The sequence below is a fragment of the Topomyia yanbarensis genome, chromosome 2, assembly GCF_030247195.1.
Source record: "Topomyia yanbarensis strain Yona2022 chromosome 2, ASM3024719v1, whole genome shotgun sequence".
NCBI classification, from domain to species: Eukaryota; Metazoa; Arthropoda; class Insecta; order Diptera; family Culicidae; genus Topomyia; species Topomyia yanbarensis.
The window spans coordinates 62,631-79,438 of record NC_080671.1 but is presented as its reverse complement, the minus strand read 5'-3'; the positions used below and the strand labels follow the sequence as shown (position 1 = coordinate 79,438).

General features: G+C 46.7%; 1 protein-coding gene across 1 annotated transcript; it reads right to left on the bottom strand.

Moving 5' to 3' along the window:
- Positions 1–6,627: 6,627 nt before the first annotated feature.
- LOC131686180 (uncharacterized) lies at positions 6,628–10,812 on the bottom strand. Its single transcript, XM_058970398.1, has 4 exons — positions 8,847–10,812; positions 7,540–8,778; positions 6,940–7,442; positions 6,628–6,897 (listed from the first exon to the last, which is right to left on the bottom strand). Exons 1-4 carry the CDS (start codon positions 10,810–10,812, stop codon positions 6,628–6,630), a joined length of 3,978 nt encoding a protein of 1,325 aa, XP_058826381.1.
- Between the last annotated feature and the right edge of the window lie 5,996 nt (positions 10,813–16,808).

The window sequence follows — 16,808 nt, the reverse complement described above, 5'->3', positions numbered from 1 at the left end:
GATGCCATATCTCCAGGTGGTGTCGTACGCCTTGGCCAAGTCTAGCGACGCTATCAGACAGTGCTCGTCCCGGTCGGGTAATGACCTCTCCAACTCCGCAAAGTATGTGTCAGTACCCCGACCAGATCTGAAGGCATGTTGTCGTTTGTCGAGACGCCCGTTCGATTCTAGTTCGGTGGTTAACCGTCGGTTGACAATTCGCTCGAACACCTTCGCCATACAACTAGTTAACGTGATTGGACGGAATGCAGCTGGACCCGCGTCATCCGAGCTTGGCTTTGGAATTGGTACGATGATTCCGGTTCGCCAACAGGGAGGGAATACGCCACTACGCCATATTCTGTTGAAAAGTTCCAACATGGCAGTTTTCACAGACAGTGACAGTCGCTGAAGCATTGGATAGCCGATGCAGTCCGGTCCTGAAGAGCCACTTCTTCCTCTGTCGAGTGCCCACAGCAATTCATTCAGGGTGAAGTCCGAATTGTAAATATCATCGCTATCTGGCGAGAAGTTTATGCGGTTTCGTTCGGCCTTTTCTTTCTTCCTCTGGAACAACGACGAATAGCTGGAGGTTGCGGATCTTTCGCTGTAGTGTTGCGCCAGTTCTTCAGCTATTTCTTCTGGCTTATCCGTGTAACCATTGGACCGCTTGATGACAGTTGGGCGGTGTTGGCGTTTCCCTCTCAACGTGTTCACTGTCTGCCACATCTCCGACGTAGTTGAACTTGGAGATATCTTCGCGACGAAGTCTTCCCATGATTTTTTCTTGGCGTCATGGATAGACTTTCTCGCTGCTGCCCGTGATTCCTGGAAGCTTTTCAGTGCATCCGCTTTTCGTGGGTCCTCTGCTGGTATACGCTTCAGTGCTCTAAGTGCTTTTCTACGATTTTTGATTGCTGCTTTCACCTCCGGACACCACCACGGAACCGCTTTGGGACCGACTCTGCCGGTAGTGCGAGGTATCGCGGTGTTTGCTGCTCTAATCAACCGGTCAACGAAACAGTCGATTGATATTTCGACGCCCGATCGAATAGCGTTGGCGGTCAATCGCTCGTAGGTTGCCCAATCTGCCTGGTCGTAAATCCATTTCTGTCTTTTCGTTGGGATAGTCGACAGTCCGGGAATGGAAACGAGAATGGGAAAGTGATCACTGCTGTGGGTGTCCGGAAGTGTTCGCCAAACAAATTTCGAAGCCACTGATTCGGAGCAGATCGAGAGGTCAATAGCCGAAGTGATACCGGTAGCTGGATCAATCCGAGTGTGCGATCCGTCGTTGAGGATGAGTAATCGTTCCGATAGCGTTTTTTCGGCGATGAAGTGGCCTAGTGCGGTAGATTTCGTAGAACCCCAGCAAATATGGTGCGCGTTAAAGTCGCCTAGTACCAGCACTGGACGTGGAAGCGTTTCGAGGAAGTCACCCAGCTGTTCTTGACACTGTTGAGTATTGGGAGGGACGTAGATCGATACCACCGTCATTTGCTGTGGCAGTTGGATCCGAACTGCGATAGCTTGTATACTGTCGTCGATATCAATTCGTTCGAAGGGTACACCATCCCGAATGGCAAGACCTACTCCTTGTTGCCAGTATCGACAACTCCCAGTTTTCAGCAATAGAGTGTAGTTGTTGCCGATGAAATCTGCTGCGACTACTCGGTTGTCAACTTTTGTTTCCTGAAGCGCTATCAGGCTCGGTTCGTACTCGCAAATCAGCTGTTTAAGCTCGCTGATGTTGGTTCGCAGGCCCCGGATGTTCCATTGAAGGGCGAAGCATCTGCTGTCTCGATTGGCGAAAGTCGCTGACGAAGACGATGTTGATGGCGAAGGTGATTGCCTGCGAGTTCTTGCCGGTGTGTTTCGTTGGTAACGGGACGTGGTTGCGCTGATTTCAACCGGGATATCGGTGCTCTGATGCTGCTGCTGTTGTTGCGGTGTATCTTCGCCGGCGGAAAGCCAGGAGGAGAATTGCGAGGACTGTATATCTGGGAAGTAGGGACAGTCCTCTTCCCCCCGGTCAATCCCTTCATGATGAAGTGGGGAAGCTACTTTCTTCTCTTCTTCCCCAAACCGGTTACTGCTGGTCGCATCTGTAACGGTAGAAGCCGCAACAGAATTCGTTCGGAGATAAATTGAAGGTGGACTGACCTGTGGGACGTCTAGCCCCACAGTGCCAGCCGCTGTCGAAACTACTACACGATTACTTCCAGAATTGCCGACAGCGACCGGCACTGGGGAAAGACTTTGTGTAGTTTTCGTTGTTACAGCTGTTCTATCTCGAAGTGATGACCTCGATGGGCCTTCTCCGGGCGATAGCAAGTGGTGATGTCGAAGGAGCGTATCGTCGATGTTGTCCTTCAAACCTGAAAGAACATCAAAACAAGCAGTACCTGCGAGGGGATTGACAACTTCGGAACTGACCTGGGGAAGGTCCAGCCCCACAGTGCCAACCGCTGTCGTACAAACTACACTATTATGCTCACGAACACCGACTGCGGTCGGCACTGGGGATAGACTTTGTGTAGTTATGCTCGTTCTCTCGTAGATGACGATCGGGTTGCTCTGGTTTGTAGTTTTGTTAGTTGAAGTGGTAAAATCGGTGTTCCTATCGGCCACAGAGGTGAATTCACTATCAACGGGTTGGGGTATGACGGCCCGGATAGTTCCTTCATCCTGCTGTGCTTGCGTTGGAAGGAGTACTACACTTTCCTCTCTTCCAAACCGATCTATCTCGTAGTCAGTATTCGTGCGTGGGTTGTCGTTGGTATCCAAACGTTGATGAAAATGAGAATTATCGAAGAGGCTGGCTAGGAGGCGTCTCGGTAATCTCAATTTCATCGTCTGAATATTCCATATTTTCGTTGGTGGTAGTGGCAGCGGTTCTTTTTGGTGGTGGGCTTAAGTTATCCGGTGAGGTTGTCGTTGGTTTGCTGAAAGGGGTGTGTTGTTTCTGTGGTCTTCCTCGTTTTGAGTCCGTATTTATCGCTGGTGAGTTGTTCCTGGATCGTGTTATTGGCCCGGCCGTCTGATTCGTTGGTTTTTGTTCTTTGCTGTGCTGTGGTTTTTCTTGGCTGGCGGAATGTTGTTTGATGTACGCCATCATTTGCTCAATTTTCTCGTCCTTGCGTTTGTTCTCTGCCAGAAGCTTAACGATCTGCTCATCCTTCTTCTTCATAGTCAGCTCCAACTCTTTCAGTTTATTTAGGATCTCGTTTGATTGCGCTGCAGCCTGGGCGTAACTTCCTTGATTCTGCTGTTCAGCTCGTTTGCGCGCTTCCGGGAATGTCAAATTGTCGCGGATTTTTATTTTGATGACCTCTACTTCTTTTTTGTAATTTGGACATTGGCGGCTTGTTGGTTGGTGATCTCCCTTACAATTTAGGCAAAACTGGGGTGCTCGACATTTTTCTTCGCTTTGATGTTCTCCAGAGCAGTTAGGACAACGTTGCGGGCCGGGACATCGAACACGCGTATGGCCGTATTTAAAGCAACCATAGCAGAGCATCGGGTTTGGGAAGTACGGGCGAGTTGGGACGCGAAGCAAACCGATCTTCATGTATTCCGGGTATGTGGTCTTGCAGAAAGTCAAGATGAGTGCTGGCGTATTCACTCTGTTTTCGGCTTCTTTACGTGTAATTCGCTGCACACGAATCACTCCCTGGCTTAGAATTTCTTGTAAGACTTCCTTTTCTTCCAAGTGAATCAGATCGTAGCAGGAAATTACGCATCTGCTTACGTTCAGATTCGGATGGGATTCAACCACAACATCAGTACCGTCAATTAGCTTGGTCATTTTCATTAGTTTGGCTACTTGGACTGGATTCCGAACTCGAAGGGTATACCGTGTCCCTTGAGCTTCAGTATTCGCACCTTCAATTGGGCCTCCAGCGACAACCTCCACCGATTTACCAATGACGAACGGGTTTCTTGGCAAAGGTACACCGTCTTTACCTGTCAGCTGTAGGAACGTCAATTCGCCGAATTTGTTCGTCGGATCCATGTATACCGGCAATCTTCTTTGACTTGACCCTCCCGGATCACCGCTACTAGCGGCCGCCATCTTGGCTTACGCCACCAGACGTTGGAAACTGCTATGTGGCACGGTCACCCGATACCAACGCCAAATGGACAAAAAGGTGAAGAAAAGGAAAGATCTTACCTTATTTGCCCCTTCAACGTCAACTTTTTCGAAGTGTTCCCACACTTTTGGGACACGCTGTAGGCAGGCAGAATCGCAGCTACCTTTTTTTTTTCTTCTACGTTGCCTTCAATGAATTAAACGTGCAAAAAAAAAATCACTTCAATTTTTTCCTTTTTTCGCTGTTTCGACACTTTTGGCACGCACTGTGGCGTCCAATTCGCACTGTACCACACTGTACCACTCTTTTTGGTAGATCAAGCAAGAAAAAAAAATATTTTTCTTTTTTTAAAACTTTTCGTCAGTTTTCCGAACTCGAAAAAAAAACTTGCTTCCAGCCCACCGTCACCGTCACACACGCAGCCGGCACAGCCAGTGAATGAAACTAGCCGGGCGACCGCACTGGCAGCCACAGCGATGGCTGGTTGTTTTGGTTTTATTGCCGCGTGGGTAAACTAAAATGCACTTATTTCAGCCGTTTCTTCGCTGATTTGCACCAATTTTTCGCTGTTAGTCACTTAAGAACCACTTCACTCGTCTTTTTGCACTTGATTGGATCGCGGCGATCGCGAAAAACACGCCAAAAACACCGTGTAAAATTCGAGAACGCGCGCTGTTTAGACCGTACGCAACGGTGTTTCCAACTCAGATGGATGGATGGGGTGGTGGTCTGAGGGGTGATTTAAGGAGATTTTTAAAGGAGGGGCGCGAACAGTAGAGGGGGGGGGGTGTAACCCCTCTCCGTAAACCATCAACTACGCCTCTGTTAAAATCCAGAAACCCTAAACGAGTCGAAAAAAAAATTTGGCCCTCCGGCCGGGATTAGGTTGACGTTTTTCAGAGTGATTGCATAACCTTTCTATATGAGAAAGGCAAAAATGTGCCAAAATCCAAAAAAGTGAATCGTGGTCAATTTTTTTTTCGAGTTTGCATCAAATCTCGACGTTTCATGCACCTTGAACACATTTAACATCAAAAATAAAAATTCTATTTTTAATTTTTCCTATAGTTTATATGAGAAATTTCTGTGTGGTCGCACTCTGAAACCCGTAATTCCGGAACCAGTATTCCGATCGATCCAAAATTCAATAGCAGCCGATGGGAAGGTTGCACCTTTCATTTGAGACTAAGTTTGGGCAAATCGGTCCAGCCATCTCTGAGAAAAATGAGTGACATTATTTGACACATACGCACATACATACACACACACACACATACACACACACATACACACACACATACACACACACATACACACACACATACACACACATACATACATACACACACACATACAGACTTTTTCCGATCTCGACGAACTGAGTTGACGTTGACGTTTTTCAGAGTGATTGCATAACCTTTCTATATGAGAAAGGCAAAATAACAACGAAACAAAACGATAGCCTAAGTTCCCGGAAAGTATTATACAAAATCGTCTTCGGATTTTATACTCTGGTTGTTATTATGCACCTCCTTTCTATATGTCGTGCTGTTATTACTGTGCATTCAATTCCAACAAGCACCGTGAATTTGACGAAATACTCTAATTTATTTTTCAGAAGGTTTTCAATGCACTTGTGAGCTGTGTTTGACTCATTGCAGTATAAAGCTTGCGATTTGGGAAAAGTTATAGGACTATATTCCGGATTAACCGAAATTGAATTTCTTCAAGTTACTGCGGTTTGTTGAACACGGATCTATAATCCGGATTCACAGTTCGTGATGGGGCGACTTACTTGATGGTTTCCCGTTCGAAGGTTTTGCTTCCGCCTGTGGTAGGCGGCCCAGAAAGATCTTCGCTGAGCAATTCAATCTGCTTCCAATATGCTGTACAACCGATTTCTTCTTGGCACTAAACGTCCTCTTTGCCGGCACTGCACCTTTCCCCCTTTTTGGACAGGGATAGTAGATTTACACTACACCACAATTAGCAAGTCAAATCGTCCTTTCTTCGCTAGAAAACTAGCTATATTTCACTGCACTCGGGGTTTGTTTGCGGGAAGAGTTCACAATTCGAATATGATGATTAAATTATCACTCACGACGAACGGATTTATAGCGGGGGTACGCACTGACTTGATCGACCGACGGATTATTGTCAACTGCCTTTGTCAGCTGATTTTCACACATTCCGTCTTCTACAGCTGGCGGTTCTGTCTACCCGTATATCTTGATAGTTTGGTTGTATTGTGCGCTCACTGTTTGGTGCACTCTCGCTCTGCGATCGCTCATTATGCTGATCAGTAAACATAGTGGATTCGTAGGGTGGTTCATCTATTTGGTTTGGGGTTTTTGTGGTAGTTTTTTTGCACTTAATTAGGTTTGATTGACTATGGTTTATAATTAAAGTTTAGATTTAATTCATTTAGGTTTAGATTAATTTAAATTTAGGCTTAGTTCAAGGTAGTTCTTTTTAATTTAAGTTCACGCATCAACATTCCGGCCACCTTGAAGTAGCACGGATACTTCAAATTCATTTCTTGCTTGTACTTCTTCTATTCTTCATCCGAACTGGGATCAGACGGTGTGGACTGCGTTTCCGGTGTCGGAAGCAAGGCCAGTTTCACGACTGGACGGACAACTGAATCGGATGTGGCGGTTTTCAGGGTGACAACGCGAACGATTCCATCCTTGTTCGGGTGTACCTGGATGATTTTTCCGAGTGGCCATTGAGTTGGCGGCAGACATTCGTCCTTGATCACCACAACTCGTCCGGGTTCAATGGTGACCTTGGGGTACTGCTTCGTGGCTCGTGACTGCAGCTGCTGAAGGTACTCGGGATACCACCTTGCCCAAATCCTTTAAACACGCTTCTGGGTGAGCTGCCAATGTGAAAGTCGATTGTCGGGTACACCGCAAAGTGACGGTTCTGGAACGGCTTGTAGGCTGGCTCCCACCAGGAAATGGCCTGGGGTCAGAGCTTCCAGGTCTGACGGATCGGACGGTATCGCGGTCTGGAGTTTAGACACATCTCGATCTGGGTGAGTATGGTTATCATGTCCGACGTTCACACAGCCGATCTCACGCAGCAGATGGTGCTTAGCTGACTTGACGGCTGCCTCCCACAGACCGCCGAAGTGCGGAGCGCGAGGTGGAATGAATCGCCACGTGATCTCATTCTCGGAATACCAATCGAGGATCTGCTTTCGTCCACCTTGATCGGACTTTAGCATCTGGTGGATTCGGTTGAGCTCGTTGGACGCTCCCTTGAATGCGGTGCCGTTGTCGCTATGGATCTCCCTCATTCGTCCTCTGCGGGCGACGAAACGGCGAAGGGCAGCCAGAAAGGCTGGCGTAGATAGGTCCGATACTAGTTCGATGTGGACAGCGCGGGTGGAGAAACACACGAAGATCGCAATGTATGCCTTCGTCGGTGCACGGTTTCGTATCGGTGATTTAATGCCCACAATAGTCTACACCGCATACGGAAAACGGTCTGGTTGGCGAAACTCGCGAGGACGGCAAGTCTGCTACGGTTTGCTGGATCAAACGGGGCTTGCTACGAAAACACGTGTGGCACTGATGGTATGCGCGGCGAACGAGATCGCGTCCTCCAATCACCCAGAATTTCTGGCGCATCGTGGTTAACGTCAGCTGTGGTCCTACGTGCAGCAGATTGTAGTGGTAGTGCTCTGACAACAACATGGATAGCGGGTGCTTCGCAAGCAGCATTATCGGGTGCTTCACTTCTTCCGAAACTGCGGCGTGCTTGAGTCTTCCACCGACTCGAATCACACCGTCTTTATACATCACCGGTTTCAGCCACTTCAACGATGCTGGAAGGAGATTACGTTGGGATATCTTGGATAGCTCCTTGGAGAACATCTCACGTTGGGCAATTCGACACAATGCTAGATCAGCATCGCGTAGATCAGGTGTGGAAAGAGACTCAAACGGCTCTGGTTTCGTCTTCTGGACGGCAGCTCGTAGAGAGCGGAAATATCGCATCCAATACGCGATGGATCGTCGTAGCTTCGTAAAGCTGGAGTAGCGACTGAAAAGTCGAGCGGAGAAAGATGGTTGGCAACTGCTACCGACATCATGGCGACGTTGCCTTTGCTCTCCGGCATTGTGGACAAATCGCACGCTGGCAGCACAGTGCGTGGCCAGTGGTGTGATGAAACCGATAGCCATTGCGGTCCTATCCACCAAAACTCGAGGTTCACGATATCGGCCGGATTGACACCTCGGGATATAAGGTCTGCAGGGTTGGATTCTCCGGGAACGTGCTGCCAGGAGCAAGATCCAGTAGTGGATTGAATTGTGGACACTCGGTTTGCCACGAACGTTTTCCAGCGCGATGGGCACGATCGTCGAATCAACCCAGAAGAACACTTCGCACGCTGTCTTAAGGGACTTCATCACCTTCTCATATAGACTAGCCGACAACACGGCGGCACATAACTCTAGGCGCGCAATCGATTGGTAGGTGGCTAACGGTGCGACCTTGGATTTTGACGTTAGCAGCTGAACCCGAATTCCTGCAGCGGATTCAGACCGAACGTAGCAGCATGCGCCATATGCCTTCTCTGAAGCATCGTAGAAAAAGTGGAGCTGGATGGTTTCGGTCTTGACCTGCGACACGAATCTGGGAATGCGGATTGTGGAGATTGCGTCTAGCGTACCATGGAACTCCTTCCATTCGCCTTGGAGATGCGGAGGTAGCGGACGATCCCACTCGTAGGAATCTCCTGCGTCGGTTTTCAATGCCCACACAGACGCTGCATGAACAGTTTCGCTACGGTGATTGTCGGGCCAACTAGTCCTAGTGGGTCGAAGATCTGCGCAATGTAGGACATGACCTTCCTTTTGGTCAGAACGGGTGCTGGTAGAGACAACTGGACCTTGAAGCGCATCGTATCAGACTTAGGCTCCCACACGAGTCCTAGGGTGGATACAGATTGTTCGTCCTGAAGATCATGCAGTGGCAGTAGAGCGAGATCTTCTTGCGGGACTTGCGCAAGGACTTCGGAGGAATTGGATGCCCACTTCTTTAACGGAAGGCCAGCTGACGTAAGCATGGCGGAAACTTCTTGGCGAAGGCGGATTGCGGATTGGACATCGTCAGCTCCCGATAAAAAGTCATCGACGTAAAAATCCTGTTTCACAGCATCAGCGGAGGCGGGGTACTTGTCGCCTTCGTCCTGTGCAACTTGTAGGAGGGTGCGAGTTGCTAGGAATGGCGCGGATGCAAAACCGTACGTAACGGTTTGGAGCTCGTACGCTATGAGCGGATCGTCGCGGTTGGAACGCCAGAGAATGCGTTGAAGCGGTCGGTCTTCGGGATGCAGCTGAATCTGTCGGTACATCTTCTCGATGTCGGCTACAATGGCAATCGGGTGTGTGCGGAACCTCATGACGATAGACAACAGGTCTTCTTGGACGACAGGTCCAATGAGCTGCTTATTGTTGACGGAAAATCCTGACGATGTTTTGCACGATGCGTCGAAAACAGCTCGGACCTTCGTGGTTGTGCTGGATTCTTTGAACACAGGATGGTGCGGGAGGTAGCAGTGCGGGTTCACATCGTCTACTGGATCGGCGAGCTTCTTCATGTGCGCCATTCGTGCATATTCGTCCATAAACTTGCAGTATGCGTCCTTGGTGGGTATGTCACGCTCTAGTCGCTTCTCAGGGCTCAGGAAACGACGTTCGGCGATGGCTCGGGATTCGCCGAGATTGATTAGCGGATCATGGGTGAGTGGCAAACGAACGAGATAACGACCGGACGAATCGCGAGTGGTGGTAGTAGCGTAAGTTTCTTCACACTGTATTTCTTCTACGGAATACGCAGAAAACGACTCAACAGCTTCTAGATCCCAGAATTTCTGCACCTCTTGTTCTGAGCTTTGATCGACAGTGGTCAGATGGCAGACGCGGTGAACGGTGGGATGATCGATGGATATCTTCCCGGAAACAGTCCATCCAAACACTGTTTCTATTAGCAACGGTAATCCCTCTCCCAGGGAACGATTGCTGCCAGGATGCAGCTCGTGGTACGCTTCACCACCGACAACCATGTCAATGTCGGATGAAATATGGAATCTGGGGTGCCAATCAAGTGCCAACGACAACTTGGGAATATTCCACGCAGAAATGTCGATTGGAGCGGTTGGAAGGTTGACCGTCGATCTCTTGAGGATCAGGAACTTAAGCTTGGTGGAGTACGGTGTCGACTTCGACTTGATCCTAGCAGTCAATTGGCACTTGATATGTTTGGTGGATTCACCTATACCAGCTACTGCGATATCCACCTTGGTGCGTCGAAGATCCAAGGAATTTGCAAGCTTATTGGTGATTAAGTTGCACATGGATCCGGAATCTAGAAGTGCGCGTACGGGTATTTCCTTGCCGTTCCGATCTACGACGAGGAGGCAAACCGTTTCCAGCAAAACTGTGCTGTGTTCAGCCTGGACCGACAGGCTCACTTGGCTGTTCGAATTCACCGAGCTGAAAGCGTCAGCGATGGCGGACGTCCAGGGAAGAGGCTGGCTTGCTGCCACGACAGGAGTATATTGCATGTTCGACGGTATTGGATCGTGCAACAGGGACTGGTGTTTTTCATAGCAGTTACGGCAGGAGAACACGGAGGTACAGTTCCTGGCTTGGTGTCCAGTACGGAAGCAATTCCAGCATAAGCGTTTCTGGGAAACCAGCTCACGACGCTGGCAGATGGACATCCCGGAAAATGCTGGACATTGGAAGAGCAAATGCTTCTCCGGACAGGCGAGACACGGCAGAGCACTTGAGCTCAATTCAACGGTGGCTGCTTTGTATGCCACCTTGAACGGCTGCGGGTTACATCGTCGTTATTGCTGGTTTTCTCCTCCCTAGCACGTAGCGTAGTTGGATCCAGCTTGTAACAAAGGAGGTATACCAACGGGGTGTCCCAATAATGAACTGGTTCGCCTAACTTTGCCAAAGCCCTTACATGCCGGTGGAAATCGTCAGCCAAAGCGTGAATTTCATGGGTACTTTCTTGATTGACCGGTGGGAGGTCGTACAGAGCTCGGAAGAGCTGACGCTTCAGGAACCGCTTGTTGTCGTATCGCTTCAGCAATGCTTCCCAAGTCGATGCGTAGTTGTCCGCTTCTACGTCTACGGACTCGAATGGTTTTCGGGCTTCTCCCTCTAGTGACTGCAACAGGTACTGCAGCTTCGCAACCGTCGGCATATCCAAGGAGTTTTCATTCCCAGGTGATACAATCCTCAAAAACGCCGATCAGCCATGTTGGTTTTAGAAACGACAGCTAACAACATTCTTTACTATTTCTCTCCATATGTTTGCTTAGATTTCAGGCGGTAAACAAAGTTGTTCGCTGTCATTTTGCTTCCCCGCAGTATGCTGCACGCTTACCTCACTCCTCACCTAGTTACTGTCAAAGACGAATCACCTTATAACTCAAAGCACCTTGGGCATATCTGTGTTGTTGTGGATCATCGACGTATATGTGTCACGGAATGCGAGCCATCGCGAGAAATCGCCGTTAAACTTAGGTAGGTCGATCTTGGGTAAGCGTAGGTGGAACGAGGAAGAAACGTGAGCAGGGGTCGCCATTGTGCTGTTCAGCATGGTTTTGTTGGGATCAGCAGCACGAATCGACAATAGAAAACCTTTGACTCTGCAATACCGCGTCTCGAAATCCATGCGCTCTTCCAGGTGGGTATCTAACATCTCTGACTTATCGTACAGCTCGATCTGCCCTTGTACCTCTAGGAACACCTTGTAGATTCGGTCCAGTGAATCGAGGCGAATTGGAATTTGGCAGGCATCCCGATCGCAATCGAAATCCTCTGCAAACTTCTCCACTGCCTTCTGCACTACAAGAATCCCTTTCCATTCCCTTTCACGTACTCTGACAGCTTCTTTTCTGTCTTGGTCGCCATTACTGTACACTTCACTGATCTTCAGTAGCACCACTTTAAATATCGGAAACGGGAAAACGGTACGAATCGAAAAATCGAACTCCTTCCCGACGCGGGTACCGTTCCTACACGACACGGAATCGAAAAATGACACAAATCGAACGATACAAATCCTTCCCGTCGCGGTATGTAACTTTTTCGCGGAACGACCGAGAATGGCACGCAAATCGAACGAAATATCCTTCCCGACGCGAGCGTACCAATCTACGCGAAATTGCCACTCGCCACCACCTCAGCAAAAAACATGCAAATTTTCTCGCAAACAGAAAATTATCAAAAAATCCTGTTCCGAGTTGGCGCAAATCAGCTGCGATGACAAAAGTTCGCAATTAACTGCAGCGATAGCGTCCAAAATGGTCTTAACGGTAGGCACCTTCGGGGGCTGGGACGGGCAGTGTCGGCGGTAAAACATGATGATGAGTTATGTTCTACCATAGACCATGCGGTAGACTTGGGTGCAACGCCCAACTCCTACTCTGCATAAGGCAAAGAATTCTTCACATTTCCTTTCGATCATGCCCATATGAGCCTGCCTAGTTCTAGTTTTCCGTTCTAAGTTTATAACTGATTCGCTCTAGAATACCTATCCGTCTTTCAATTTCATTGCTTTCATTTCTCTTAGTCTCAAATTTGTCGAAAATAGCCAACAAAATCGATACAGTTAATTCAATTAGGCTTAATTACTTTAAATTTGGGTTTGGGTAGTTCATTAGAATTTCTCGAAAAATTCAAGCATCAACAATAATATTCATAAAGTTGTGAACTAGTTCACGTACAGAAAATCGATTTGGCGTGACTGAAGTTCACAAAACAAAAACAAATGTTTCCACTAATGAAAGCGTTATGCGGGCGTTACTGAAGGGAAATTGAACATAATTACACGTGATTTTTGTTCATGGTCCTGTTTTCGTAACGTAAAAACGTGATTGTTCCAGAATTCATGGCACATTATTCACGACTTTGGTAACAAATTTTTTTCCGTGTATTCTTTTATCTTCTTGGTTTAGTTCGAATCTTTGAAAACTCCGGCTCGATGTTTGAAAACTGGTTCGGTACTCTTCCAGATATGTTTGGATGGCGCTGAAAGATACCTTTTATACATAACCTTGACGGAATTTTCACAGTTTTTTTGGTGGAATGTCCTTGCCGGACCATAAGCAATGCTTTTTGACGTTTTCTAGAGTGTATTAAATGATTTTCTTGTTTGCCGTGACTACAATATATATGGTCGGAATTAGGTTCGCCTAAATCTAGTGCATCTTTTTCCGTGCACTGTAGTTCTAGCGATAATACCTACACACCAAAAAAAATCTGAATTTTATCGTTGACGTAATTCCAAACTTGCCACAATCTAACAAACCGTGATTGACGAAATGAGAAAGTAAAGTAAAATTACGTGAGCGTGCATGGCCTTCGGGCAGTGCAGACGAACTTTTGGAAAGACCTGGGGTCTCAAACCTAAATACATCTATTGGATTTACACGACAATTGTACGTCCAATACTGTCATACGGATGCCTTGTGTGGTGGCAGAGGGGAGAGGTGGTGACAGTCCAGTCAAAGCTAAACCATCTGCAAAGAATGGCGCTCATGGCGTTGACTGGTGCTTTCACCACGACTCCGACTGCTGCTCTTGAGGCACTTCTAAATATCAAACCATTACACATACACTTAAAACAAGAAGCACTATCATGTGCATACAGACTGCAGGTTACTGGGCTTTGGAACAGTAATCATGTTGATCTTGCTACCAGTCATATACGATTGTGGTCACAAATGGTTACATGGGGTGAAGATATTCTTGCTCCCAGCGATATTACACTCACTTGTAGTTTTCCTTACAGGACATTCCATGTGAAGATTCCCTCTCGAGAGGAGTGGTTGTCTGGCTTTATGGAAAGACAACAACAAACGCAAGTAGTCTGTTACACTGACGGTTCTCTGATGGAGGGACGTGCTGGTGCTGGTGTCTACTGTCGTGAAATGAGATTGGAACAATCTCACTCACTAGGTAGATATTGTACTGTATTCCAAGCAGAAATCTTTGCGATTATGTGCGGGGTGCAATCGGCCCTTCAACTGAGTTTGTCCGGCAGAGTTATAAACTTCTGCTCCGATAGTCAGGCTGCAATCAAGGCCCTTAGCTCAGACAAATCCCGGTCCAAGCTAGTGATCGCGTGCCGAACCCAAATCGAAGAACTAAGCATTGTCAACACTATCTACCTTGTCTGGGTGCCCGGACATTGCGGTATTACTGGAAATGAATGGGCTGACGAATTGGCCAGGGCAGGTTCAGCGATTGACTTCGTTGGTCCTGAGCCCGCCCTGCCAATTTCGACAAGTTGGATAAGGGAAAAAATACGGTCCTGGGCTTTGTCCGAGCACCGCAATTATTGGAGAAATCTACAAACGTGTCGCCAAACAAAGGCGTTTCTAGAACAACCATGCCCAGTGGTTTCGAAAAATCTCTTACATTTTTCGAAGCTCCACTGCGGCATGCTGACCAGGGCTTTAACCGGCCACTGCAAACTCAATTATCACATGGCAACTATTCAGCGCGCTGAGTCTTTTTCATGTGATCTTTGTGAATCCGACTACGGAACTTCATATCATCTGATATGCAACTGCCCAGCGCTAGCGCAATTGCGATTACGAGTCTTCAGCCGTCCTTATATAGATGAAACCATGTTTGGTCGACTGAAACTCAGAGACATACTAAAGTTTCTTATCCAATGTGGTAAAGAGCTTTAGGATTATTCGCAGGCAAGTTGAACTACTTGTGAGTTTAACTTACCTGTTGTTTATTTTTGTTTTGTGCTGTTATTTTTCCCACCCTTCCAATTCTACTTCCCCACTCCTCCTTGTCCTTTCCTTCCACTCAGGAAATGATGAAAACACACGGCAAGGCACAAATCCCCGACTATGTACGGGGAACGTGCCATTTGAGCCAATATATTCTGATTCCTGATATCTGCTTGCGGTTTATTATGCAAGATTTAGATTAATACTGCTTGTCTAAATTCACACGATTAAGTTTAGTTTATAGATTTTAGGTGTTTAGTTAATTCAATTAGGCTTAATTACTTTAAATTTGGGTTTGGGTAGTTCATTAGAATTTCTCGAAAAATTCAAGCATCAACAATAATATTCATAAAGTTGTGAACTAGTTCACGTACAGAAAATCGATTTGGCGTGACTGAAGTTCACAAAACAAAAACAAATGTTTCCACTAATGAAAGCGTTATGCGGGCGTTACTGAAGGGAAATTGAACATAATTACACGTGATTTTTGTTCATGGTCCTGTTTTCGTAACGTAAAAACGTGATTGTTCCAGAATTCATGGCACATTATTCACGACTTTGGTAACAAATTTTTTTCCGTGTATTCTTTTATCTTCTTGGTTTAGTTCGAATCTTCGAAAACTCCGGCTCGATGTTTGAAAACTGGTTCGGTACTCTTCCAGATATGTTTGGATGGCGCTGAAAGATACCTTTTATACATAACCTTGACGGAATTTTTGCAGTTTTTTTGGTGGAATGTCCTTGCCGGACCATAAGCAATGCTTTTTGACGTTTTCTAGAGTGTATTATATGATTTTCTTGTTTGCCGTGACTACAATATATATGGGCGGAATTAGGTTCGCCTAAATCTAGTGCATCTTTTTCCGTGCACTGTAGTTCTAGCGATAATACCTACACACCAAAAAAAAATCTGAATTTTATCGTTGACGTAATTCCAAACTTGCCACAATCTAACAAACCGTAATTGACGAAATGAGAAAGTAAAGTAAAATTACGTGACTCGCCAAATTCACCGACATGTAAAATTAAAATCATACGTAAAACTATGTTATTTTTGATGTTCGTATGTGTCATGGTCAGGAAACGTAATTTTACACGATTTTTTTCTAGGTGTGTATTTAGAAGGGCGCTAACCATTTGGGTTTTATGAATTGTTATTGAATGCATTATTTTTATTTTGTTTTTTGCAAGTTTGGAAATGAAAATTAACCGTATCACTTCAAATTAGTTATACTGTCTACATTATGGTCTTAACGCGATCGCTAAGGCAATATGCCAACATGGCGGTCACAAAGACGAGCGTTCTATTTTATTATTTTGGAGGTATATGAGCCATCAGAAACAAAAAAATTTCTCAGTCGGTATGGATAAACATAAGTAGCATATGTGTATTACATGTTCAATTATTTTAAGAAGCCTGCTTCTGCAATTTGAGAAATAGTTCAAAATGCGCGGAATTCTGAACTGCGCGGAATTATGCGCCTTCACGGTATAATTATCCTTGTACTTTACAATTAGTTTCTTGTCCTTAAGGTATTCCCTTGTATCTCAGACAATTTATATTCCTCAAATTGCATTCTGTACGTTATCGCTTTGCACCGGACACTCTAGGCTCGAGCATAAATGACCTCTGTCGAGAAAGACCCGACTGATGATGAAATTGATGTCGCATATTCTGCATCAAACACTATGATCAAGGACTCACCTTCCCCGAAGCGGGAACCCTCGCCAACGCAAACAGCAACAGCCAAGCCTATGCTAACACCCTCAGGGACTGGTCGGATCCACAAAGGTACCGCATTTATCCAGAAGATTGCCGCTAATATTCTCGTCCCAGCCCACACCGGATCTCCATATTTCCTGTAAAAGCACTTTCAGATACATTAGGAGGTTGGCGATCAGTCCCAGTGGGTCGAAGATAGTCTTCAGTGTTCGAAGGAGTTCTCTTT

What these genes read in the sequence shown, in the direction of transcription:
- LOC131686180 (XM_058970398.1), bottom strand. Translation starts at nt 10,812, where the DNA reads ATGTCCATCTGCCAGCGTCGTGAGCTGGTTTCCCAGAAACGCTTATGC. An exon ending in ACTGTTCATGCAGCGTCTGT is followed by an intron (nt 8,779 to 8,846) that starts GTGGGCATTGAA and finishes CGCATCTCCAAG; the next exon opens with GCGAATGGAAGGAGTTCCAT. An exon ending in GGCAGCTCACCCAGAAGCGT is followed by an intron (nt 6,898 to 6,939) that starts GTTTAAAGGATT and finishes GAGTACCTTCAG; the next exon opens with CAGCTGCAGTCACGAGCCAC.